Source organism: Astatotilapia calliptera, chromosome 3 (assembly GCF_964374335.1).
Source record: "Astatotilapia calliptera chromosome 3, fAstCal68.1, whole genome shotgun sequence".
In the NCBI taxonomy this organism is placed as follows: Eukaryota; Metazoa; Chordata; class Actinopteri; order Cichliformes; family Cichlidae; genus Astatotilapia; species Astatotilapia calliptera.
This window is the reverse complement of record NC_137424.1, coordinates 84,264,352-84,289,523: the sequence shown is the minus strand read 5'-3', so window position 1 is coordinate 84,289,523 and position 25,172 is coordinate 84,264,352. Positions and strand designations below refer to the sequence as shown.

Below are 25,172 nucleotides of genomic sequence, written 5' to 3'. Positions count from 1 at the left end.
ATATTAAATCTCCAGTTTTTACTTGGCATAGTATTATTCCTGTGCATTAGTTTTAAAGATACAGGAGCATGATCACTGATAGCTATAGGATGAATCTCAGTGTCTGAAATGTCACTCAGCAGTGAGCTGCTGACCAAAAAATAATCCAGACGAGAGTAAGAGTGATGAACATGCGAGAAAAAAGTATATTCCTTACTGTTGGGGTGAAGGGAGCGCCATGCATCGCGAAGGCCAAAGTCGCTCATATACTGTTTGATTATATTTGTGGATTGCCAATTGCGCTGAGTTCCTGTTGTGTTGAGCCTATCCATTTCTTCATTTAGTCCAAGGTTGAGGTCACCGCCAAGAATGAGTGTGCAATCGAGGTGTTCAGAGAGTGCACTAAAAAATCCGTGGAAGAATGAGGGTTCATCAACATTTGGACCATATATACTTACAATACATAGTTTTTTGTTCAATATTGATAGTTTAATAATTAGAAATCTACCCTCTGGATCTATAACAGTATCGAGTACTGTAAAATTAACATTTTTATGTATTAAAATTGCTACTCCCCGTTGTCTAGAATTATAACAGGCTGCAAACACGTTAGGAAACTCAGGTGTTTTAAGTTCGTTTAAACCTGTGACAGGTCTGTGAGTTTCTTGTAATAAAACAACATCTGCCTGTAGTTTTTTAAGCTGGTTAAATATCTTTAACCTCTTTCCTCTGGTGCCAGCTCCATTTACATTCCATGTGACAAGCCTCAGAATGCCCATAATTGTGTGTGTATGTCTAATGATGTACGCTGGGTGTTTCGTTTAGACAGGTGGAGAGAGTGTGGAAACATCCCTTGTTTGTAAATAGAAAGAGAGAGAGAGGGGAAAAAAAGTGTGGTGAGAGGCTCCATCAGTCTGACTGTGTGTGAATATTGAGTATAATGTTAGAACAATATACTTTTCTATTTTTCTTTTGCCTGGGTGGCAGCGCTACGCTTCCGTATCCGAGGCTTTTCAATGTGGCCTCACAAAATTATCACGACTACAACAACCATGAAAAGAGTTGGATGGACATTGCTGCTCAATTACAGCTGCCTGGTCAATGTTTTCCATTAGTAATTTAGCAGAGTTGATGGTGTGCGTGTCTGTGTGAGTAAAAGACAGAGAGGGAGCGCGAGAGACAGATTTTGTATGATAACCTTCATGTTATGGACGCACAGTGTGAGCACTCAGGTCGCATCAGAGCATCAGGTCGTATAGTGTGAGACCTGCATCGTGACCTATGAACTTCTAACCCCTGCGATTTAATTGTACAGTTTGAGCAGGAGCTGAATAACGTGACTGAAAACAATCGCACAGTGTTTGCCCAGCTTAATGCAGACCGTTTAAACTAAACGAGCTGCTGCTTCACATAATAAACCCTGTCAGCCGCAGTATTGTCTTCTGTTTTAACAGTTAAAGCAGTAGAGACGAGCTGTTTGCATGTGCGTGGAACTCTAGCGACATGCGACACTACAGACAGAGCTGTTCTTTTGTGCTGCTTTTAAGCGAAACATTCTTTGTATGTGAGGAAAATGCTGTTCATCCTCCTCAGCTCTAGCGTAGACTCTGCCATGTTTCTTCTTTCCGTGTGTCGCTACTTTGAAACGCTTGGGCCGCTCTGCCCGCCACAGTTTCAAACTGGTCATGTGACTGCATGGCCACATCTGATTGGTGAAAGAGTTACCGGAAACTCCACTGACGGCATGTTATCTAATGTGTTAAACTAATTATTTTTTTAAAAGTAACGAGTCGAATTTTGCAAATGTAGCGGAGTAAAAGTACTGTTTCTTCTTCATAAATGTACTCAAGTAAAAGTAAGAAGTATTGTGCAAAAAAGTACTTTAAAAGTACCGTTTTTTTCCCAAAAACTTAAGTAAATGTAACTGAGTAAATGTAACTCGTTACTACCCACCTCTGCACTTAACCCTTGTTTCCATATGCTGGGGACTTCCTGTTGTTCCAAGTAGGACTGGAAAATGTGTGGAAATCTCCCAGTCAGTTCCTCACAGCACACTTCAATCATTTCCCTCCCACAGCATCAGGACCAGGGCTTTTTCTCTCTTTGGTCCCACTAAGAGATTTCTACACAAACACCTCATCAGTGGGACTCTCAGAGCTACCAGCCCTTTGCTACAATCACAAAGCTCTTCATTGAAATCAATGATATCAAAGCTGGAATCAAATGAGTCCAAGTCTTCTGCTGATTCAGCATCACATTCATCTTTGCTCCTTGTTTTCCAAGCCAGCCTTGAGTGTCCTTTATTCAGCTCATCCTCTGCTTTACTTTTACACCTGATTTTAGCTGCTTTATCTCTCTTTCAACAGGTTTCTGTGCCTCAATCTTTTTCTTCTCTCCCTCATAACAAGACAGCTTCTTCTGCCTGAGAACACGTTGGAGTGATTTACTCATCCAGGGCTGCTTATTGGGGAAAATACTTCCTGTTTCCAAAGTAATCCCCATTTTTCCCAGAAAGAAATGTCAGTAGAAATCGATGATCTAAGTGAGAACATGAGCCTTTAAAAAAAAAAAAAAAAAAAAAGTAGAAAGCTTCAAGTTCCTCGGAGTCCACATCTCGGCCGACCTCACCTGGTCCACAAACATCTCCCACCAGGTAGGGAAAGCACAACAAAGGCTGCACTTCCTCAGGAAACTACGTCAGACCCAATTACCCCCAAAGACTGCTAGTAAACTTCTACTGCTCCACCATTGAGAGCCTTCTGACTTACTACTGCACACTCTGGTTCAACTGCTGCATCGCGGAGGACAAGAGGAAGCTGCAGCGGGTGGTGAGGGCAGCAGAGCGGCCAATCGGCACTTCACTAACCCCCCTCAGAGACATCTATAGTGGCAGACTTCAGCAGGAAGCCAGCATCATCATCAAAGACCCCTCGCACCCTGGACACTCACTTTCCCCCCTTCCCTCTCGTAAACGCTACAGGTCCAACAGGTCAAAGACTCAACAGAAGCTTCTACCCACAGGCTGTCAGACATGCCCTACCTGCACCCTGATTGGATGATAACTGCACTGCCAACACTCATGGACATTACACCTTATTTATAAATCATATTTCTGTTTATATGTCAATGCAAACAACACCCTTACCTCTTTAAACTGTATTTATTATAACATTATTTAGTATAGTTCCAACAGCAACCCCCCCCCCCCCCCCACTCAATGTGCAATATCACTGATCACACTGCATGTGTATGTGTATATACACTGAACAACAATATAAACGCAACACCTTTGTTACTGCTCCCATTCCCCATGGGATGGACGTAGAGACCTAAAATTCATTCCAGATACACAATATAACCATCCCTCCCAAACAGTGGTCACAAATCAGTCCAAATGTGTGGTAGTGGGCACATCTGAGATAATCCATCCCACCTCACAGGTGTGCCACATCAGGATGCTGATCTGACATCATGAGTAGTGCACAGGTGTACCTCAGACTGCCCACAACAAAAGGCCACCCTGGAATGTGCAGTTTTGTCTCACAGCAAAATGCCACAGATGCCACAAGCAATGAGGGAGCGTGCAACTGGCATGCTGACAGCAGGAATGTCAACCAGATCTGTATGTATGTATGTACGAATGCATATGTGTATATATACATATATGTATGTATGGGTGTGTATGTTTGCAGGTGTATGTATAACTTGTACATATCTTTCTTGTGTAAATGTAAATTTGTCTGTTATTGTGTAAATACTTACGCTATTGTGTACTCCACACACATGGATAGATGCCAAACTGCCTTTCACTGTTCTTGTAACAGTGACAATAAAAAGCTATTCTATTCTAAAAAGTCCCAGTGGGTGCAGTCAGAGCAGTCCCTTAGTCCCAGTATAGAGTCTTTGGTCCAGACTGGAACAACTGTGTGCCCAGTTTGAGCTCTCTTCAGTGCTGTGACCTGACAGACCCAGAGGGGCCATCACATCACATTTAGAAGCTCCCCTAATGGAGCCAAAACACATGTCCAACACTTAGTCTGTCTTGTTGGACGACCTGGAAGAAATGATTCAAGGACTTAGTCACAGAACAGAGATTCAAATCTCCAAAATCCAACTGGCTGCATCAGGACATATAGTGTGAAACTCTGCACAGTTTCCTGTTTGAAGCTGCTTCCTGTCGGCTTCAGCTGTTTGGAGTTTCCATTTTCTAAACTTCTACATTCTGAACCTTCTTCAGCTCTGAACAGATGATGAAACACTGAATGATTCCAAGCACTTTGTCTAATAAACTTACATCTTTCATTCTTTTTACAGATTTTGGGGCTGTGGTTTTTCAGAGAGCAGCTGTGAATGTCTGGCAGCAGCACTGAAGTCCAACCCCTCCCATCTGAGAGCGCTACACTTGGACTGTAATAATCTGAAAGATTCAGGAGTGAAGCATCTGTGTGGTTTTCTGGAGAGTCCACGATGCCAACTAGAACATCTGTCGTAAGTCATTATTTAGTTGTGCAGTGATGAATATGATGTGCTTTAAAGACAGCAGTACAACACAAAACATACAAGCCCTAAATTAAAAACTGGCTTGAAATGCCAATAAAAGCAGAATGCAGTAATCTGCAATATTTCCAGTGTCTCAAATATTTTACTCCTGATAGAACAGGGGGTCGGGAACCTTTTTTGCTGAGAGAGCCATGAATGTCACATATATGTGTGTATATATATATATATATATATATATATATATATGTGTATATATATGTATATATATGTATATATATGTATATATGTATATATGTATATATATGTATATATATATATATATGTATATGTATATATATATATACATATATATATACATATATATATATATATATATATGTGTATATATATATATGTGTATATATGTGTATATATATGTATATATGTATATATATGTATATATATATATATATATATATGTGTGTATATATATGTATGTAACATATGTAACAACTAGGGGTGCAACGATATTCGTATCGATATCGAACCGTTCGATACAGTGCTTTCGGTTCGGTACGCATATGTATCGAACAATACAATTTAAAAAAAAAAAAAAAATTATTTATTTATTTATTTATTTATTTATTTTTTTTGTCCTGTTTGGATCTATAGCCATCAGAATTGTTGTCTTGAGGCCAAGAAAGATGCCAAGCGGATTTATTTTACCAAGTGGATCATCATATTGGTCCATTTGATTGACCTTTATTATAATTATGAATTTATTTTATTTTCAGTTGCAAACGGGACAGACATGACTGTGGGATAGGACAGGGGGAAAGAATGAAAGAAAGACGGGAGAGAAAGAAAGAAAACCAAAGGGGAAAAAAAAAAAAGAACAATACAAAATTTGTAATTTTTTTTATCAACTTTCCTTAAAAACTGTACTTTTGAGTTAAAATATATATTTATAATTTTAATAAATGACAAATTAAAAAGGCATGAACATTTTTTTTGTATCGAAAAAATATCGAACCGTGACACCAAAGTATCGAACCGAACCGAACCGTGAATTTTGTGTATCGTTGCACCCCTAGTAACAACCATGTTGTTGTTCAATAATAAAATGATTCCTTCACTCTGTGACTTTTGGCATACATTCTAACTCACAAGGGCGTTTTCCTACACTGGGCTCTATGAAACAATTTAAACAGAAAATAGCATTAAGAATATATATATTGTAACATGTTACAACAATGAAGTCAAATCAGCCAGACAATCCTACATCTCTCAGCTGGTCAACAATAAACAGTCAAATTCTGCTTTTTTTATTTTCATCCACTGATAAACTGTTTAATCCTTCAAAAATCACTGACTGAATTTCTTTCAACAAATAAATGTGATGAATTAGCTTTTTTTTTTTTTTTTTTTACTATTTATCATCTGGTGGAGGAAGGAGCCTGAGTTAATGCATGAGGTTGAGAGGTACCTGCTAGATATAGTCAGTCTCACCTTAATGCACAGCTTGGGCTCTGGGATCCAGTCTCCTGGAGAGGGGCTGGACTCTGTCTCAGTCTGGAGTTGCCCTTGGTGAGAGGCGGCGAGCTGGGTATCCTAGTATCCTCTTCGCTTGCTGCCTGTACGTTGGGGTTTCTCTTGGTGAACCAGAGGGTTTGTTCCTTGCGCCTTCCAGTTGGGGAACAGGTCCTGACTGTCATCTGTGCTTATGTGCCGAGTGGTGCTTCAGAGTACCCAGCCTTCTTAGAGTCCCTGGGCAGGGTGCTTGAGGGTGCTCTGTCTGGGGACTTTTGTTGTCCTACTGGGAGACTTTAATTCTCCCGTGGGCAATGACAGCGAGACCTGGAGGGGCGCGATTGGGAGCAACGGCCCCCTGGATCTGAACCTGAGCAGTGTTTTGTTGTTGGACTTCTGTGCAAACCACAGTTGCCCATAACAAGCACCATGTTTGAACATGAGATTGTCCATAAGTGGACGTAATAAACTTACATCTTTCATTCTTTTTACAGATTTTGGGACTGTGGTTTGTCAAAGATCAGCTGTGATTATCTGGCAGCAGCACTGAAGTCCAACCCCTCCCATCTGAGAGAGCTGAAGCTGTGGGGAAACAACCTGCTTGATCCAGATGTGAAGCAGCTGTGTGATCTTCAGCAGAGTCCAGACTACAGACTGGAGACTCTGAGGTCAGTAGAGTGATGGAGTGAGTGGGTGGTGCTGTCAGCAGTATTGTACTAAACACAGTCGGTATGAAAGAAAGATGCAGTGTTTCCTGTAAAGCTGCAGCTTCTCAGTGAAGCTGCGAGAGGAGAATGGTGACAGGCTTGGACACAACCACAGGCAACCAATCAGATGAGTTAGAAGCTGATTGCGATCATGTGTTTGAGCCGATGTGATGATGTCTGTCACGTTCGTGTCTACAGGAAATAAAGCTGGATTATTTCTGACAGTGTTACAAGATGTATAGATCATGGTCCTAAATCATCAACTGTGGAAACATCAAATCAAGCTGATCTGTTATTCACTCATCTAAACAGCTGATCAGTTTCATCGTTGTCACAGCACTGAGATCAGCCTGACTTAAGCGTTCAAAGCAGTGGCTGTTATTTACAGGGTTTGTATGGGTGCTTGAAATCCTTGAGAAGTGCTTGAAACTTTAACTGTATTTTATTCACTATCTGATTGAATCGTCTTCTTATTAGAGAAATAAAATGACGAGTTACACCGATGAGTGTTTGCTGGAAATTTTCAAATACAAATCATGGAGAAGACGAGGTCCAAATGTACCTGAAAAGTCTGCAAAAAGTATTTGCACCCTTTGACAATGGGGGAGTTTACACAAGACCTAGTAAATAATTTGAGTATGTGTAATTCTAATTTTTAAAATTATTATTTTTTGCCAGCTATTAAACTCGTGGGATAAATGGTTGAAATGCACTGAGTCTGATGCAGTACGGCAGCGCTAGTACAGCAGCATGGAATAAGCTGTGAACTTAGCTAACATTACTTAGCAGGAGCAGTAATGAGTTACTTCCCTCGAGTGAAAGCCTTAACCGTTAACTTAAGGCTTTCTGATTAAAAGCTAAAAGTGAAGTCGTCGCCGAGTAAACAGAAAACTTTATATTTTTGTGTCTTTTAAGTATTGACTTGGTGGCTTTGGCAACACCTTTGGGGGAAATAATGATAACATGACTGATCCATATGGGCACAAAGAATGGACACTTTTTTGTTCTATTGAAGTTCCCCATCTGTCATTCAAAATGTGTTTATCGTGAGCACCGACACAATAAACCACTTAAACATTACATTCAACAGTATAAATGTTCTTCAAGCTCACACTGAGGCCTGTGGGACACCACCAGCCACTGAGACAGTACACAAATATGTGTTTTTGTATATGAATATTTCATACTTTCAGGCTGCCTGTTTAAGGGACATGAACTGAATACATTAGAATTGTATAATATCATAGATGATACATTAAATAGATTTTAGGTAGATGCATTCTTAAAGTCTTATATGCTTACCTGAGTCTGTCATCTGTTCAAGCCTCTCCCAGTCAGTGCTGTTCTCTGTCTGACTGCACATGATGCTATGATGTTATTAGCACAAACACTTTAAAGCTGATCATTTAGGACTTCAGCAATAATACAAACAGCAATGTAGTTAAACATCATGAAATAACTTTAAAAAAAACAGACAAACATCTGTTTTGTTTGTCATACAGGAAAGAAGCATCAACATATGATAAAAAGACTTGTTAATTTGGCCTCACTGTGTTGTTTTGTGGTGTTTTCTGTAGTTTTCTTGTTTTGTGGGGTTGTTGTTTTTTCAACAGAAGATGTTGATCTCAGACAAGTTGATTTGTTTATTTGCACATCTTAATTTTTGAGTGAAATGTGTGTTTTGTGTTCATACACTACATGTATGTAAGGCATTTTCCTTTTGCAGTATTTTGTGTGGTGTGTTTTTCTATGTTTTAACAGAAGGGGGAACAAAAGACATTTAACTCAACACAGGAGGATTTGTTTTGATTTTCACATGGTCTTACTGAGGTGATGCAAAGTAAAACATGCATTCTTTTTGTTGGGTCTAACACTCAAACCCCGCTGACTCAGAGACCAATCACTCAGAGGCAAGACCACAGTGCTCTTTGTCTTTTACTTTCTGCAAGGGGAGCCCGGTCAGTATGGAACTCCAGGACTGCCATAATGAATTAATTGAATACACCATTAAATAATTAATTAAATGTGGCAATAATTAATTAAAATCAGAAATAATTAATTACCTAATTACCTACCTAAGTAATCTTCACATGTCTGGTCAGGTTGTCAACATAGAACATGTTTGCAAAAGTGCTCAGATGTTTTCAGAGATTTCACTAGCTCTGCTAACAATTAGCATGCAGAGTGCACCCAGGGGGTTACGTTAACCGGTTTGTTTACATATTCCACTCTCCGTGTTCCACATGTTGCATTCGCAGATTCTCATTTTGACCGAACGATCGTCTCTTTCCGCCTGGTCTTGTGTCTCTGTGCTTCTGTAACATAAAGAACGAGCTGACATTTTTCTCACGAAACCAGCGATCAGCTCAACAGACCCTCACTTTACCTGCATGCATCCTCCTCATCTGTCAGCTGTTTAACACCTGCTGCTAATTCAAGAAACACGCCTACGTTACCTGGTGATGGTCACAGTTTAACTGGGCAGCCGGTGCTCGATATAAAGCAATGTCAGCGCATTCACAAGATAAGGAAATGGGCATCCCATCAGCACACATATGATATATCATTGTGTGCGGCTGGAGCTGGAATGAGTTGCTATGACTTTTGGTGGTTATTACTTCTATAGTTTTTTAAATATTAATATTTTAGTGAAAATTTTCCCACGCTTATGTGCCGCACAGTTTTGACACAAGGGTTACATATGTTATATCATTTTGTGCGGCTGGGTCTGGACTACTATGCTATGACTTTTGGTGTTCATAACTTTTATAGTTTTGTAAATATTTACATTTTAGTGCAAATTTGCCTTAAAATTCCACATCCCACAATGCTTTGCCTGAAAACTCAAAATCCCACAATGCAAAGCACGCCTCTACCGAGTGAAACAATGGCGGCTCCCACTTCGTGTAATATATTCCTCTTATTTGTGTTTCTAGGTCACAAAGTAAACTTTTAAGATATTTTCAGGCGAGAATGTAGGTGTGTAAACGTCAAATATCTGCTCGTTTTGTCAAAACATCCCATATTAGCAAGAGATTTCTCACGATGTTGCTGCTAGCCGCGGCTAGCTAGTGAACGTAGTTTGACCGGAAGTATGGCGTCCCGCTTGCCCTTCACAATAAGAGCATTATAGCGAATTATAATGGGGGACGCTTTTATTTTGTATAACTACCGGAAGTAGTTCCTGTGTACTGACGGTTGCTTAACCTCGCACTAATGCTATTTAGTTGCATAGTGTGAGCAGTTTGAAGTGTATTATATATTTCTGATCTTTATATTTGATTATGTTAACTATGTTGTATTATGTTTATATTTGAGTATTTGACTTGTCTATTCTCTTTATTTAGTGTTATAAGAGATGCTAAGCACTAACTTTAAAATGGATATTACCAACTCACAACTGAACCGCGTCCATGCTTACTGATGTTACTGATTCATTTTAGTAATAGTTGGGTTGCGGTCACGTGGTTCTGATGACGTGCGGAGGCAGCGCGATTTTTGAGTGGAGGGCGGAAGTAAACATGGAGGACACTGTGGAGAGTCAGGAGAGCAGCTATTGTGCAACTTTAGACCCCGTTTCTCGGGAGAGATATAAACAGATAGTTAAAAAATATATCGGACGTGATCCGTATTCTTTGAAAATGTCCGAATACACCACAGAAGTAAAGGATTTGCCTACTATCGAGGCTGTGGATATCACCAACTACTTGGTCCTCCAGACTTCTTACTACACTAGGCAGCAAATGAAAGCTTTCAAGAGTCTGGAGGCGTACAATTTTTTTGTCAGCGGGTGGGTCCACAACCTTGGAACAAAACGTCTCCGTGATGGATACAGTTTGGTGTTTGCAAGGGTGAGTGTTTGTTCTTATATTGCTTTATCTTAAACACGCTAACAGTTAGCGGTAGCGGCTTTAACGTCAACAAACATGCCACATCCTTAGGACTTCGTTAGAGTGACAGTTGTTTGTTTCAAGGTAAACCATTCTCAGAGGTCTAACGAGACACCTCTGAAGACTTGGGTAATTGCAAAGGAGGATGGAGAAGTGATTGCAGCTCATTGCAATTGTATGGCAGGGTTAGTAGCCTAATTAAGTAGGATGTTAATCCGGGCTCTCAGCCGTCTGTTGCATATCCAAAATCGCCTCTGCACATCGATGCTGTTCTGCCCTAAGCTTCATTCTTTTATCTCGTTTGAGAACTGATTCCGATCTGGGTTTTCGTTCGTAGCCGAGATTGACCGTCGGAGCCCAGTCCTCCGACTCTTCGTCATCCAAAGCACTTGGGCAGCCTATAGTCCCAATCAAGTCAATATTAGACTACTAACTTAAAAGCACTAAGTAAACGAGAATTTAACGACAACATAATGCTAATAAGTTTGTTTGCAAACATAACATTACCTCTGATGAAGTGGTCGCTGCAGACACGGGCATTGGCAGACTCTGCTCCTCCCGACTGTAAACGTAAATTTAAAATCCATTTTTTCCTACGTTTTTCGGTTAGAATTTTCCATTTTTCTCCTCTTCGTTGGGCTATTTTTGGTACCCTAAAATACCGTTTATCAGTTTCTCGGGTCGATCTACTGGAGCATCCGTAAACACAACAGGACATAGGCATTTTGCGTACTGTCTGTCTGTGATTTTGCGTTTATCTTTTTCACTTCCGACCGCCAGTCAAATTTCGCGCTTTACGTCGACGTCACGTCTACGTCAAATGAAACCTAGCTATTGACTGAGATGAAGCATTAGCTTTTCAGCTGCAGTTTGCTGGTAATCCTGCTATGTTAGTTTTGTGTCATACTCATTCCTGAGACCGTGGAATTTTGTAAAAACATGATTATTTTTGCTTAATGTGTTTTTTTTATATATATGTTGTTGTATTTTACTATGTTGATAATCACGCAGTGTTTACTGTGATGTGCAAAGGGCCAGCAGCAGAGTTGGAGTGGTGTTTGCCCCAGCATCTGAATAAACGAAACAGTCCGAGCCACAAATTGAATGCCTGGTTGAATTGAACTACCTGGGGCCAGGTAGGGCATTAACAGGGAGAGGGGGACACAAAGATATACTTTTCTTTCTTACTCTCATATAAAATATTTAGCTTTTATTAAATAGTTATCTGAATCTTACAACCAAAGTTTGTATAATAATACACAAGATTGGCTGTAGACCATCGTTAAACATTCAGAACACTGTGTAAAAATAACAAAAAACAAAAAGTGAATGCAAAAGTGCATAAATATTTATTTTACGTGTTTGATGTGTGTGGCAGGGCGTGGTCTGCAGTGCCGCTGCAGGGGAGGTGGACCCACCTCAGGGGCATCTGCAATCACGCCTCTCAGGTGTAAAGTCTGTGCTCTCTCGGCTGTTTACTTTTATTTATTTATTTTTTGTATGCGTCGGGCTGTGAGATGAAAAGCTACAGCCAGCTGTGTGGGTACAGCAACTATGTGTGAAAAGTGGTCCATAACGTAATGCTTCACAGCGTGTTCATGCAAACATTGTCGGGTCTGCTTATGAACCTCTGCGCACAGCGTCTACAAATCGGGGCTGTACGAAGTCACCTCATCTTTACACAAAACTGTAAGCTGTCATCTGTGAGGCGCGAGCGGTGTTTGGTTTCACCATAGTTCATGGTGGAGAATGGCTGCTCTGCTGAGTTTTGCTCTCTGTAGCCGTTTGAATGGCAAACTACACTGATTGGCAGCGGCATAGGCACACTTAAAATTTCTTCAGAAATTTTCGCTTTCTAGTTAGTTTTAATGTTACTCTTATTATTCTTTCTGGGTCACAAAATAAACGTTTAACATATTTCTAGGCGAGAATGTAGCTGTGTAAACCTCAAATATCTGCTCAGTTTATCAGGACACCACATATTTTCAAAAGCGCTCCGACGTTTTCGGAGATGTCTGTTACCCACTAGCTCGATAGCTAGCCGGGGGCTAGGTCACTAGAGCCGTGAGAACACCGGACTCCCGGCTAATCGTTTTCAAACCCACCGCCGTCTTTAGCTACTCAGGTTAAACATGATATATGAGTCACTTAGATAACTTAAAATGTTATTGTTTAGCTTTCTTTAGTATTTTATTTGTTCCTGAGTAAATCTGTTTGTCTGAGATTAAAGTTATAGTTTTTACACAGCTGAATAAACGTCAAGCAGACAGCTGATCATCAAAAGTGTGAGATGCTGAGAATTTACTCCGGTGTCCTGTTATATTTTAGATAGCAAGGAGTTTATTAAACTTCACCGAAACAATCTGCAAATTTCAATAAACTTTAACAAACTATCATCTTGTCTTTATTTTTAGTTAGCACCTTAAAAGCTTAAAGCTGTAAGCTAATGATAGTTATATAAGAGCAGATGCTGCTGGTGCAATAAGCTGTAGTTTTACGTCCAATGGATGATGATCTGATTAGTCGACTAATCGCAAAAATAATCGGTGACTAGTCGACTCTCAGAATAAGTGTTCAGTGATATGTGTTGTGTGTCTGTGTAGAAAACAGAGGTGAGCATTCTTGCTAAAGAGCCGATCATCTTGCACAATGATATTGTGATTGTGATATTGATATCATATTGATCCACAATTCTCTAATACTTTTTTTTTTGGTAAAGTGCTGGAATAAACTTGACCTTGAAAGTGGAAATGGACCTTGAAAGTGCTTAAAAAGTGCTTGAATTTGACCCTGAAAAATGTGTATGAACCCTGTATTTAACTGAACCACGAGGAACCAAATGGTCTTTTTGCAGAAGAGTCTCTGGAAACACTCGTTTGTCTCCTCTGCTCTTCCTTCTTCTCTCTGCAGGGTGAAGGGTAAACCTTGGTAAACAGGACAGTGTGTTGCTGAGAGAGGAGCAGCTGTGTCCTGATGATCCAGAGAGGTTGAAGCAGCAGCAGCTTGTGTGTAGAGACGCTCTGACTGGGCCATGTTACTGGGAGGTGGAGAGGAGAGCTTCATCCAGTCAGATCCAGAGTCCCTCTATTGTATGCAGTGTTTTACTTTACAAACCATTTAGCTGAGTAAATGAGTTTGTCAGTTTCATGAATAATCTTCTTCCTGCTCTTTGTTTAGACTTGTATTGTTTGGTCTGACCTATTTGTTTCAATGGTAGAGACTAACGAGGTCAGGTGTGGGCAAAGTCCTGTATAAAGCCAGTGGGATTGAATATTTTATGGTAGAATGGAGATGCCAGCAATCAAGTATGCTTAAAAGAACTTCAGTCGTCTGCTAATGCTATTTACTTATCACCGTCCTTGCTGCTTAGGTTATGCTACATATTTACAGAACATTAAAATTATGATCAAACATAACAGGACATGTGGTTTGACCAATGTTGTGGCCACCATCTTTATTTCTGAATCTTTTGCCAAATAAATAAAAACCAAACTAACAGAAACTGTCATGTCCTTCTTCACTACATCTGTGGATCCTTTCTGTGGTCTTCCTCTTTTCCTCCTTTCTTGTAGCTTCATCTTCATCATTCTGTGTCCAGTATATCTGCACATGTCCAAAGCATCTGAGCCTCACCTCTCTAACTTTGTCCAAACCAGTAAGACCAGGGGCCTGTTCTTTGTACCTCGCTAAGTAAGTTAGCTGGATCTGATTGTTGACGATTTCGCGTGATCTTGGATCGTTCGGTTCCCCGAAGCTCATCCGGGACTTGCTGTCATAGCAACAGAGCCGTAAGCGTAGACCTGCTCGGGAGCAGGTTTACTTTATGTAAACAGGATTAGATCGCGGCCACGCAGGTATGTCCGCGTCATCATACGAAAGCAACAGCGATATTCCACCACCGTTTCACCATAAATAAATAACATCAATGTAACTAAAGATAATGCAGCACTTGATCCTTTTATTGATGTCACACAGATACATACAGGTCATTTCCTAAAAAAGGGAAATGTACTATTAACATTCTATTACATGTATGTGATTATTACAGATGTAATTCATATTTCAGAGTAGCAATTGTAAATTACTTCGTGTAATCAAGATGAGAGACCACGGCTATAAAAGCGAAGGTGGATTTGGGAAGCCTGTCGCAGTCATATCCTGTCCGTATACGTGACCAACCCATTGCGGAAGGTGCAAGATTGATAAGGAGAGTCCTCAGAATTCAGCGTATATTGCAGGACAGACAGGATCCTTTAGCTCAGCGCGACAGTGTGCTCATTGAGAGATATCGATATTCCCGTGAGGGTATTATTCACTTAACCAACATGTTGACGAGGGGGTGCAGGACCACCACCTGTCTTTTTTTGCTCTGCCCTTTTCTTGGTTGCTGTTATGAACAAACAAACAGATTATTTCAGGGTCTCTTTCCAAGAGACTAAAAGCAATATAAGTGATAAATATTACCATTCTGTAGAATATTCTTATATTTCACTTTTACTTGTTCCCATGTTCTAGTGGGTCCTGTTGTGGCTCTAATGTGAAAGGGGATATAATATGACAATATAATATAATGTAATATAATATTGGATAATATAGTGTAATATAATAAATCTATAAATAGGCTAAATAATAAAGTGACTGAATAGTGGTATTGTCATGTGCTTTGGGTGCCTTGAAAAGCGCTATATAAACCCACTCCATTATTATTGTTATTATTAAATTACTTACGAGTTTGATTTGTCAGCAACTTCCTGCCAGCCCTCTCTCCTTGCTTTTGCAGCCTTTGCAGTGTTCCCTTGCGTTTTAATTAAACTCTGAAACTCCTGAAATCCCTCACTCAAGAGTTCTTGCTCTGCTGCCGGAAAATACCGAGCACGCCCCTTCGACATTTTCGTCGACCAATCAGAGGGTTGCCGATCAATGTTTCTACTATCGATGCGTAGCCCCTTTTACGACACCCAGTGATGTCACATTACTGCGTCCAGCTGTAGTAATCGTCAACAGCAGGTGTGTTCGGGGAACCGGATTAGCGAGCTCACGGTTAGCGCGATCGTTTGATCTTGGATGTGTCATTTGATCTTGGATGTAGTAAGCGACGTACGAAGAACGGGCCCCTGAGCTGTAATTGTGTCCATCCTGGTCACTCCCAGTAAAAATCTGCAGGTCTTCAGCTCGGCCGTCTCTTTTTGTCAGTGCCACCGTCTCCAACCACAGATCATAGCAGGTCTCACTCTCACCTTCTGTGAGAAAACACCCTTGACACTCGTCTCCACCCGCTCCACCCTGCCGGTGTTGTGCCAAAAAGTGATTGTCTGCCAAAAACTGATTTCCGGTATTTGCCAAAAACTGATTGCTCGTATTTAAACTGCTATAAGTAAGTTGTTGGCCTATAATATGTGAAACATATGTCAAATGCATCCCTCATGGATGACACAAAGTCATATTGAGCCACAAACAACATTCGTGTAACAAGGTAGAAGCCGCAATCAGTTTTTGGCAGCGACTTTTATAGAACCTTTATTTATGCAGTTAAAAAAATCTCATTAACATTAAAATGTCTTTTGTAAGAGTAAGACAGCAGAAATGGCAGCAAATATTACAATAGTTCTGTAAAAATATTGTAAGTGGGGAAAAAGGACCGGATTGGTTATAATGTGAGTACAATAACACAGAGTTATAAAGATACTTGAAAAAACAGATAATCTTTTAATTCTATATATAACCCCTTTGTAAACGCTGTTCACCGAAGTCTATTTACCAACATACATAAAGATATTACACATAAAAAATACACGGAAACATTGGAAATCAGTTTTTGGCAGGCAATCACTTTTTGGCACAACACCGGCATCTCCACCTCTCGTGCACGGTCTGTTGCTTTCAGATTGAGTGGATGGTGGAGAACATTTGCCCCGAGAGGAAGCAAGAATTTCTGAATGTTTGCTTGGCACGCAACACTGTGGCACGCAGAGGTGAGGATATATCGTCAGACATTGACAGACAGCTGCGGGACAGAGGAGTGGATTTTGATTATTTCTCATTAGCCTGCGATGAAAGCACCGATGCATCTGACACCGCGCAACTGCTGATTTATTTACGAGGAGTCGACGACAAGATGAATGTGACAGAGGAGCCGCTGTAAGGGTCAAAGCAGAGGAATGGATTTATTCATTTCTCTTTGTGAAGCTGTTGATGATGTGAAGCTACCATGGAGTAAAGTCTCTGGGATCATTACTGATGGTGCACCTGCCGTGGCTGGTGAGCGAAGCGGATTGTCCACACTGATCTGCAATAAAGTCGGCAAACAAGCAGGTAACGCTGTTAAACTTGACTGTATCATTCATCAGCTGGCTCTCTGTGCCAAATATCTCAAATTTGATGATGTTATGAAACCAGTAGCAAAGACAGTCAACTGTATTCGCTCTAAAGCTCTGTGCCACCGACAGTTTCAGCAGTTTCTGCCTGACATCCAGGATGAATATGGTGACGTAATTTATTACAATGATGTGAGGTGGCTCGCATCAAGGCCTTTGGAACCAAACTGCAACTTTTCCAAAGACACTTGTCCCTAACAGAGCCCTGTACCGCACACTTCCCAGCTTTGAAAGAGGTTATTGACAGTTTCCCAGAGGACATTAATGTCCAAATGAAGAGGTACGCAACAGCTATCGTGTCTCTTTCTGGAGAATTGAACAAACGCTTTCAGGACTTTGCAGCTATTGAAAAAGACATGCTGCTTTTCTCATCGCCCTTCTCCGTGGACCCCGATGATGCTCCTCTGCAGCTTCAGCTGGAGCTCATTGAGCTGCAGTGTGACGATGAGCAGAAAACACCGGCAGTGTTCTCTTGTTGACTTTTATCAGCAGCTAGACAAAGACAGGTTTCCTGAAGTGCGATCTCTTGCTAAGAAAATGCTGAGCTTATTTGGTTCCACATATTTGTGTGAGCAAACATTCTCTGTCATGAACTTAAACAAGAACCGATTGAGATCAAGGATGAGTGACTCCCACTTGCGTGAAATTTTTTACGCATCTCAACCACTGCCCTCAAACCAGACCTCCTGATCGCTTTACTAAAAATCTAGATCGAAGTATTGCCCCTCTCATTAGTCCAGGGATGCCCAGATTCTGTGCTGGAGAGCTGCTATGCATGTTTTAGTTCTTTCTGGTTTAGCACAGTTGAATCAAATGAAGAGCAGGCCTCCAGGAGTGACATCCCTGCATTACTCATGTGTTCCCGGACAGTAAAAAGCATAAAGCATGTTAATGCAATCCACAAAAGGAAACGTATTTTGTTAAACTCTTAAGATTTGGTTTTAACTGTTGATGTTATGCTCTTAATTCATAGTTGAGTGTGTTGTGTACATATTGTGTAAATTTACAAATGTGTTTATTTCTTGCGGCAGCTGAACTTCCAGTTGTGCAATCTTCCAGTAGATGTGAAAAACTTTGGCTTCCTGAAAGGTCTTGTAAAAGTCAAGGGTGAAATTCACTTTAAAAAAAAAAAACTTTATTGATAACAGAACACTTTTCATTACTTAAAACTCCTGTTTAAATGTTCATTAGGCAAAGATATTGCAAACTCATGGAAATTTAGGGTATTCTATACAGTTTGTTCAATGTTGTCTGACTCTCCAGATATAAATGAAAGGCCGAACTGTGTCTTTAGAGTTGTAAATGCTTGAGTGTCTTTTATTTAGGTACATTTCTATTTTAAAAATAAAGGTAATTGTGACTATTAAAATTGTTCCTCATTATATTTTCATGTAACTTTGTTATGAAAAAAAAGTCAAAAGGAACCATTGGCCCCCAGGCATCTTCACTTTATAAAATTTGGCCCTCTTTGCAAAAAGTTTGGACACCCGTGATTTACACCTACAGGCCAGTGGACACTCTTTCAATGATGAGGATGTAACATCCTGGACAAGGAGGAACGCTGGTTTGAGGGCGGAGTCAAGGAGGCCATTTACGTGAAAAGGAAAAGACCATCTCTGAATTGAGGAGGTGGCCTAAGGGTATATCTTTTTTACAATGCAGTGATTGCAGCCATTCCCCAACTCTCTGCGAATAGTACTCATGGCCATTGATCAGTGGTTGTTGATCAATGGTCATGAGAATCTGCATAATTAAGATTAAGGAACTGACCTCCCAGCCCATTGTTCCTCAGTGGGCTGGTTTCAGTCATTATGCAAATGTCCTGTTTATAAGATTGAAACCTGCAGTCAGCTGAGACTGAAGACGTCACCTGATGATGACGAAACGTTTCTCCCACAAAACGCTACGTCCAGATGAACAGAACCAACTTTTGGAGATTTACTTCCCTGGATGATTGAGCGTGCATCAAGACGTTAACAACACAGGTATTTACCTCCTTTGGGTCGGACATTATATCCTTTTTACAAGCGGTTGGTCTGGACCAACCATTAAGTAGTGTCGCCTGTCCGCCTCTTTTAATGTCTGATGTCTCCACAGTTCAGTTAGCAAGCATTTAGTTAGCACCAGCGACTGCGCTAACAAGCATACAGCAAATACTGAAAGTTTGGTAGAGAAAGCCGGTTGGGTAATACCAAGTATGCGGCGAAGGGGGGGGGGGGAATTACATTACTTAAAGATTAAACATGCTACTAGTTTGCTGGCAGTAATTGAAATGATTAAAGAAAATCAACAGGCTATTTAGGCAAGATAATTCATAATTTTATAAACTGGAATGATGAATTTATATTGGGGATAAATAAATTGTCACACATAAACTATATTATAATTGATGGTCCAGTAGAAACAGCAGGAGGTTTGAGCCCTTCTGATGCAGCAGAAACAGGATTTGGAGGAAGATGTTAACAGATCAGAAAGAATTGTACACTGTGAATCAATGCAAGTCTTTCTAGATAGATCTGTAATAATCCTCATGCAGGTTCCTCTGGGACAGTCACAGATAGAGACGCCAACTCTGACGTCCTTTGAAAGTTTGAATCTTCATCACTCGTCATGCACACAGATGTTAATTCTACATATTCCTGGTACTGAACTCTACATCAATATGAAGAAAATGCTCCTGCTGATCTGCAGATATGTTGATATCAAATCCTTTTGCAGCACATGGATAAATCTCTATAAATCTTTCAGTCTGATCAGAATGGGAACAATGTTGTTATTTCAGCACTCTCTGATGTTTGAAAAGCTAAATGTCCTACACACAATAGAGAAAGAAAGAATGAGTATTGAAACATTTGGATAAAGGACTGAAGAGGAAGAAGTTTACCAGGAATCATTTAGAAGAGTTTCAAACATCAACTGATTGAATCCATGAATCTGAAAACGTGTTTGTGAGTGAAAGAGACAGACATGTACAGACTGAACTATCTGTTCAACAGTCAGAGTGTTTCTGTAACAGGAGACACTCTTTACACTCCACTCAGCACAGGGACACTGAGGCACCACGAGACCAGAACATAAACCCAGGATAAAGAGTTTGAGTGAATGTGGTGTTGAAGGTGTGGAGGTGGATCAGAGTGTCAGAGGAGACTCTGTAGAAGGACAGAGTGCCAGCAGGACAGTCCACATACACTGCTGCTCTGTTAGAGACAGAGGAGGAGGAGGAGGAGGAGGAGGAGATGGATGTTGGTCTGTTATTGTGACAGACATGACGAGGACCATCATCAGAGCAGCACAGACTCCAGGACTGATCATTCCGTCCAAACACAGTCACTGTCTCCTTTCCTTCTGATGCTTCTGTAACTCACTGATATCTCAACGTTTCCTCTCCACTCGACCTCCCAGTAACAGCGACCAGTCAGACCATCTCTACACAGCAGCTGATAACCATCAAATCTGTCTGGATGATCAGGATATGACTGAACCTCCTCCACACGTGTCACCTTCCTGTTGTTGTCAGACAGTTGGAGCTTTGTGTTCACTGTGTTTGTGTCGATTGTGAGTTGACAGGAATCTGATGGAGAGAACAAACACAATCCAGCTGCAGTTATTGATCCATCATCTGTTCATTGATTGGCACTTTGATGATGACTCCTGACATGATGAAGATGGTTGAATGTGTGCTGCTTTGTTTTCATGAATCCCATTAAAAACACACTTACACTTCCTCAGACCTGGTGTCAACCATCGGACTCCAGCAGGCTCCACCCTGAAAGGAGGAGGGGGGTCAGAGCAGCACAGTCAGCATGCACACATGGACATTACATGGCTCTCACACACACACTGTTACACACTGAGGAACAGTCCAACATTTTCACAAATACACTTCAAAGAGTTGAGTCATGTGAATATTGTCATCTGATTGGTTTGAATCCTCTAATCTGTCACAGAAAGAACTTGAGTTATAACGATGTGAGGAGTTCATGCTAAGTAGGCTATCATTAGTGGCTAATGCTAATTTAAGGTGAAAACCATTAGCAGCTAATGCTAATACCGTTTTCCCTTGCTTTCTAACAATGTGAGTAGGTAATGCTAAGTAGGCAGCTGTTAGCGGCTAATGCTAATTTAGGTTGAATTAGCATTATCGGCTACTGCTAGTAATGTTTTCCCTTGCTTTCTAACAATGTGAGTAGGTAATGCTAACTTGGCCACTTTGGTCCACTCTGGATTTGTGTGACCATGATGTATTCTGACAAACTCTACATTTACAGCTGAAGCCACAATAACTGTGTTATCAAGTACATATTTTTCTGTTATTGTTGTCAAACAACAGAATGAAAAGGTGAGCACCACCTGTTGTAATAAATCAAAGTGTGCATATTGGACATTCTAAATTAATCTGTTCACTAAGTTACACGTATTTTCACATTAAATTCTGTCGCTGTCTGGTTTTCGTCACGAGAAAACAGAACACCATAGTTGAGGCTGAATTCCAGTGTGTGTAGGTTCCACATTGAATTCCACATTTAACGAAAAGTTGAAAAGTTAGGGCCAAAGTTTCAGTATATGAAATAGAGTATGAAATAGAGACTGGCTTTTGGTGTAGAAACACGTTGAGCTCAGAGGTTTCTGTGTGTGTTTCTGCAGATGAGACGCATTCTCCGTGTGTTTCAGTGTGTGAGATACAAACATGGTGACAGTGATGGTTGAGGTGTGAATTAGAGGGCACCAGAGCGAAGACACATTTTAAGATACTCATGATAACGTCTAGTGGGCCTTGTGAATTTTGTTCCTCGAGCGGTTTCCCCACCGGTAGTTCGGACGCGGCCCGGAAGTAGGATAGCAACCTTGGGTGTGGAACCCCAAAAAAGCTTGTTCATGGTGTGCCAACCCCCTTGCTTGTGGACGCAGAGGCAGGCCCAGCGGTGTCTGGTTAGCCAAGGTTGGCGACTTGAGAACTTAGGACTCGAATTAGCCTCAGTATAAACAAAGAGACTGCTGTGTAATCACGGGTTGATGTTTATTCTGGTGTAGAACAAGACACATATTTTTTAAAAAAATCACAGGTTGAGTTCTACATTGGGTAAAAAGGTTGAACCACTCGCTTCAGCGGTAAAAATTGTTGATTGTTGTGTGCCTGTCCCCTGACGAATGTGTTTAAAACAAATTAAGAGAAAAGAAGAGAGACAGAAAAGAGGGTAACTCGGAGCCACATAGAGACAGGCTTAATTGGGTGAAATTCTGAGTTGTGTAAAAACAAAAGTGAAAGGTGAGTAGTGATGTGAAATATGTTGGGTTTTAAATTTGGAGAAATAAAGGGAGAGTGGAGAACTATTGAGAAGCAGAGAGAGGAATGTTTTGTGAGACTGGTGTGCAGTTTGTGCTGTAAAGCTGGGCGTGTGGCCTACTTGTCTATGGAGCAGTGGTGAAAATGATATTAAGGAAGTGTCTCAGTGTGTTAATACAGGTTACAGACCTGGACCAACCATCCACCACGAGCACAGTGGCCGCAGCAAAATGATAGATTAGCATAATGGGAACCACACCCAGCAAGAATCAGCAGCTGTGAAACGGACAGCAGCGAGGAGTTAGAGGAGAAATGAAGGTTCTCCTTGTAACACAGCAAACACAACATCATTTTCCTGTCCGTACACTCCTGTCTGTTTTTTCTTTTGTTTTTTCTTTGTATGCCCCATTACAGGCTGCTTTGCAGGCCCTGGAAGCCGAGGCGGACCTGGACTCCTGCGCTCCTCCCTACCATCTTCGACGTGACCCTGACCAATCGCTGCCGCAGCTGGACCCAAAACAACCACCTGAAAATGTCAACGGTGCTGCAGGAAAGGGATCTTATGAAACGGAGACGGAGGACGCTAAACCCAAGGCCCCTGTCACTACATGAGGGACATTCCCAGACAGCTTCAGCTGACAGAGCTGTGACGAGACGCCCATAAAGCCCGGCTAAAAAGTGAGGCCGAGCCGCATAATGCTGACCTTGATAACTCTGCTTTAACACTGTGCAGGACAGTGATGGACCAACACGGATGATCAGGCAGCAAAAAGGGCGTGGCAGCAACTGAGGTCAAAAGGCACCTCAGAATGGACAAAACACAGAAGAAGATGCAGGTTTCACCTGCGGTGAGCATGGACACTGGAGAAAGGACTGCCCCAGTTGGGGTCAGAGCCAGGATGGACAGAACTGTGAGCAGCAGCAGCAGCAATGGATGCAAACAGACTGAGATGGAGGAGGGCAGGACCCCTGGGCACGCTTCAGGCTGTGGTTTACCCAGAACACCAGAAGAGGAAAGTGATGAACAACCACACACATCTACACACACACTGACTTAGCATGAAGTGATACACACACATGAACACATGTGCACTCGTTGATTGAGTGAGAAATGACACACACACGTCTGTGTATGGCTGCTCAAGGCCACGACTGAATTGTTTACTGTGCTTCACACAGCCCTGAGTGGTACAGAGGTTTATTTATTTCAGAGCGCCGCATTTTCTGTCATTGAGACTTAATCATGCAGGAACAAAAGGTGCTACAGCACCTGAGGTTCTAATTCCCACACAATGTTGTCCCAGGAGGAAGCAGAAAACTTTCCTGTGAATTTCTGGTTGATTTTGGGGTTTTGCTTAGCACTAGGTTGATTTTATCAGTGAGGTTTGGGTTGTTTTCTTTCTCTAGGAGAGAGAGAGACGGTTTTATGCTTGGACATGTCTGCAACGGGCCCTACTATGTGTTATTTTATTAGTATTTTATTGGTTACGCCTGTGTTTGCTTTTGTTACAGTGCACTGAGATAAGAAATCTAGGTGTGATCCACCGGTGGTGATATTTTGTGAGTTCATGATTTAGCAATCAGCTCTTTTAACCAGGCCTGCAAGAGTGAAATTTAAAGTGCTATGAAATATTCTTACTGGAAGCAGTCACAAAGTTTGCCTCTCCATGATTATAATGGGCTCTGGAGAAATTCACTTATATGGGACACTGATCACATGAGATGGTGAGTCCTGAGTCTAAAAGGATTGCAGCGAGTCAATCCAGTCCAAAATCATGAAGAATTGTTTTTTTCTTTTAAAAATGATGACGTGATCTTGCTGGTAATGGTAATGGTAATGGATACTGGAATAGGTTGCATGTGAGACTCCACTATCAGCAATACCTGGTATGGATGTGTGTGGATGAATGTGTGTTACTGGACTGTGATGGACTGACGATGTGGACTAAAGTTTTGACTGACTTTATACTGAGACACAAACTGCACCACCTTTAGAATTAGTAAATGTAGAGCAACAATTCACAGCCTGTAAGAGAAGGGTGGATGCTTCGCTTTGTTTTGTTTTTGCAGCAGCAGGAGGATAAGAGAGACTGGAGGGGGAGACTCTAGCTTCATATGAGAGTGTGGAACTGCAGACTGAACCCTCAAAATAGAGTTATGCAATAACAAACACTGGTCCACGTGATTTAGGTTCTCACTTAAAATAGACAATCATTAAAAGTAGAATACAACTGACAGGGACATGTGATAGGATGTGGTACTGCAAGAGAACAAGAGCAAAGTAAAGAAAGAAAAACCTATTGTGTTTAGTTTTGATCAATTCAAATTAAAATGTACCATTACACTCAGAGGATCAATATGAAATCAAAATATATGCAAATTCTGTAAGAAGTACATGACTGATAACTGTTCTGTCCTGAGCTTTTGTTTCTATAGCACCCACTTGACCACACCACCAGATTTCACGCCAAAGGAGGGTAATTGCAAATATTCAAGGGAGGGATATCACCAAAAGTGGGAAAGGTAAGCCCTGATGGGGGTGATAACACCATAAATGTCACCTATGGTGTTAAGGTTCAGATATTGAGGAAGGAGAGTACAAACCACCATGGTCCAGAAGATCTTGGTCAAACAATGATTTTAATGAATACACACGTGTGGGAAGAACAGCTCCGTTCGCAGACAGGAACTGATCTTCAACTTAATCAAAGCATACACAGATTTTTATAGCATCAGGGTTTGAATTAATGACGCCCCTTCATACGTCACAGATACATTTTATACATAGATCAGATCAAAACCACAATGACTTTTAACACAGTTCGAAAGAAGATCATCTTCTATTTTCATGGCCGGTACTTCCTGTCTACCTTTCTGTTCTTGTCTTAAAGTGAATTGTTCCTCTTTCTTGCCGAGACAACAAGGAACG

The 25,172-nt window shown here is 41.0% G+C and overlaps 1 protein-coding gene and 1 long non-coding RNA gene across 5 annotated transcripts in view; one reads left to right on the top strand and one right to left on the bottom strand.

Moving 5' to 3' along the window:
- Positions 1–14,001, top strand: part of LOC145425991 (NACHT, LRR and PYD domains-containing protein 12-like) — a 262,822-nt gene extending 248,821 nt beyond the window's left edge. For all 4 annotated transcript variants that reach the window (XM_080299524.1, XM_080299526.1, XM_080299523.1 and 1 more), the window contains 3 exons: positions 4,294–4,467; positions 6,483–6,656; positions 13,496–14,001. In XM_080299524.1, coding sequence (XP_080155650.1) covers positions 4,294–4,467; positions 6,483–6,656; positions 13,496–13,517 — 370 coding nt within the window. In that variant the 3' untranslated portion in view covers positions 13,518–14,001. The remainder of the gene's footprint in view (positions 1–4,293; positions 4,468–6,482; positions 6,657–13,495) is intronic.
- The window catches only part of LOC145426036 (uncharacterized), a 315,349-nt gene that overhangs the window by 218,050 nt on the left and 72,127 nt on the right, over positions 1–25,172 (bottom strand). The window lies entirely within an intron of this gene.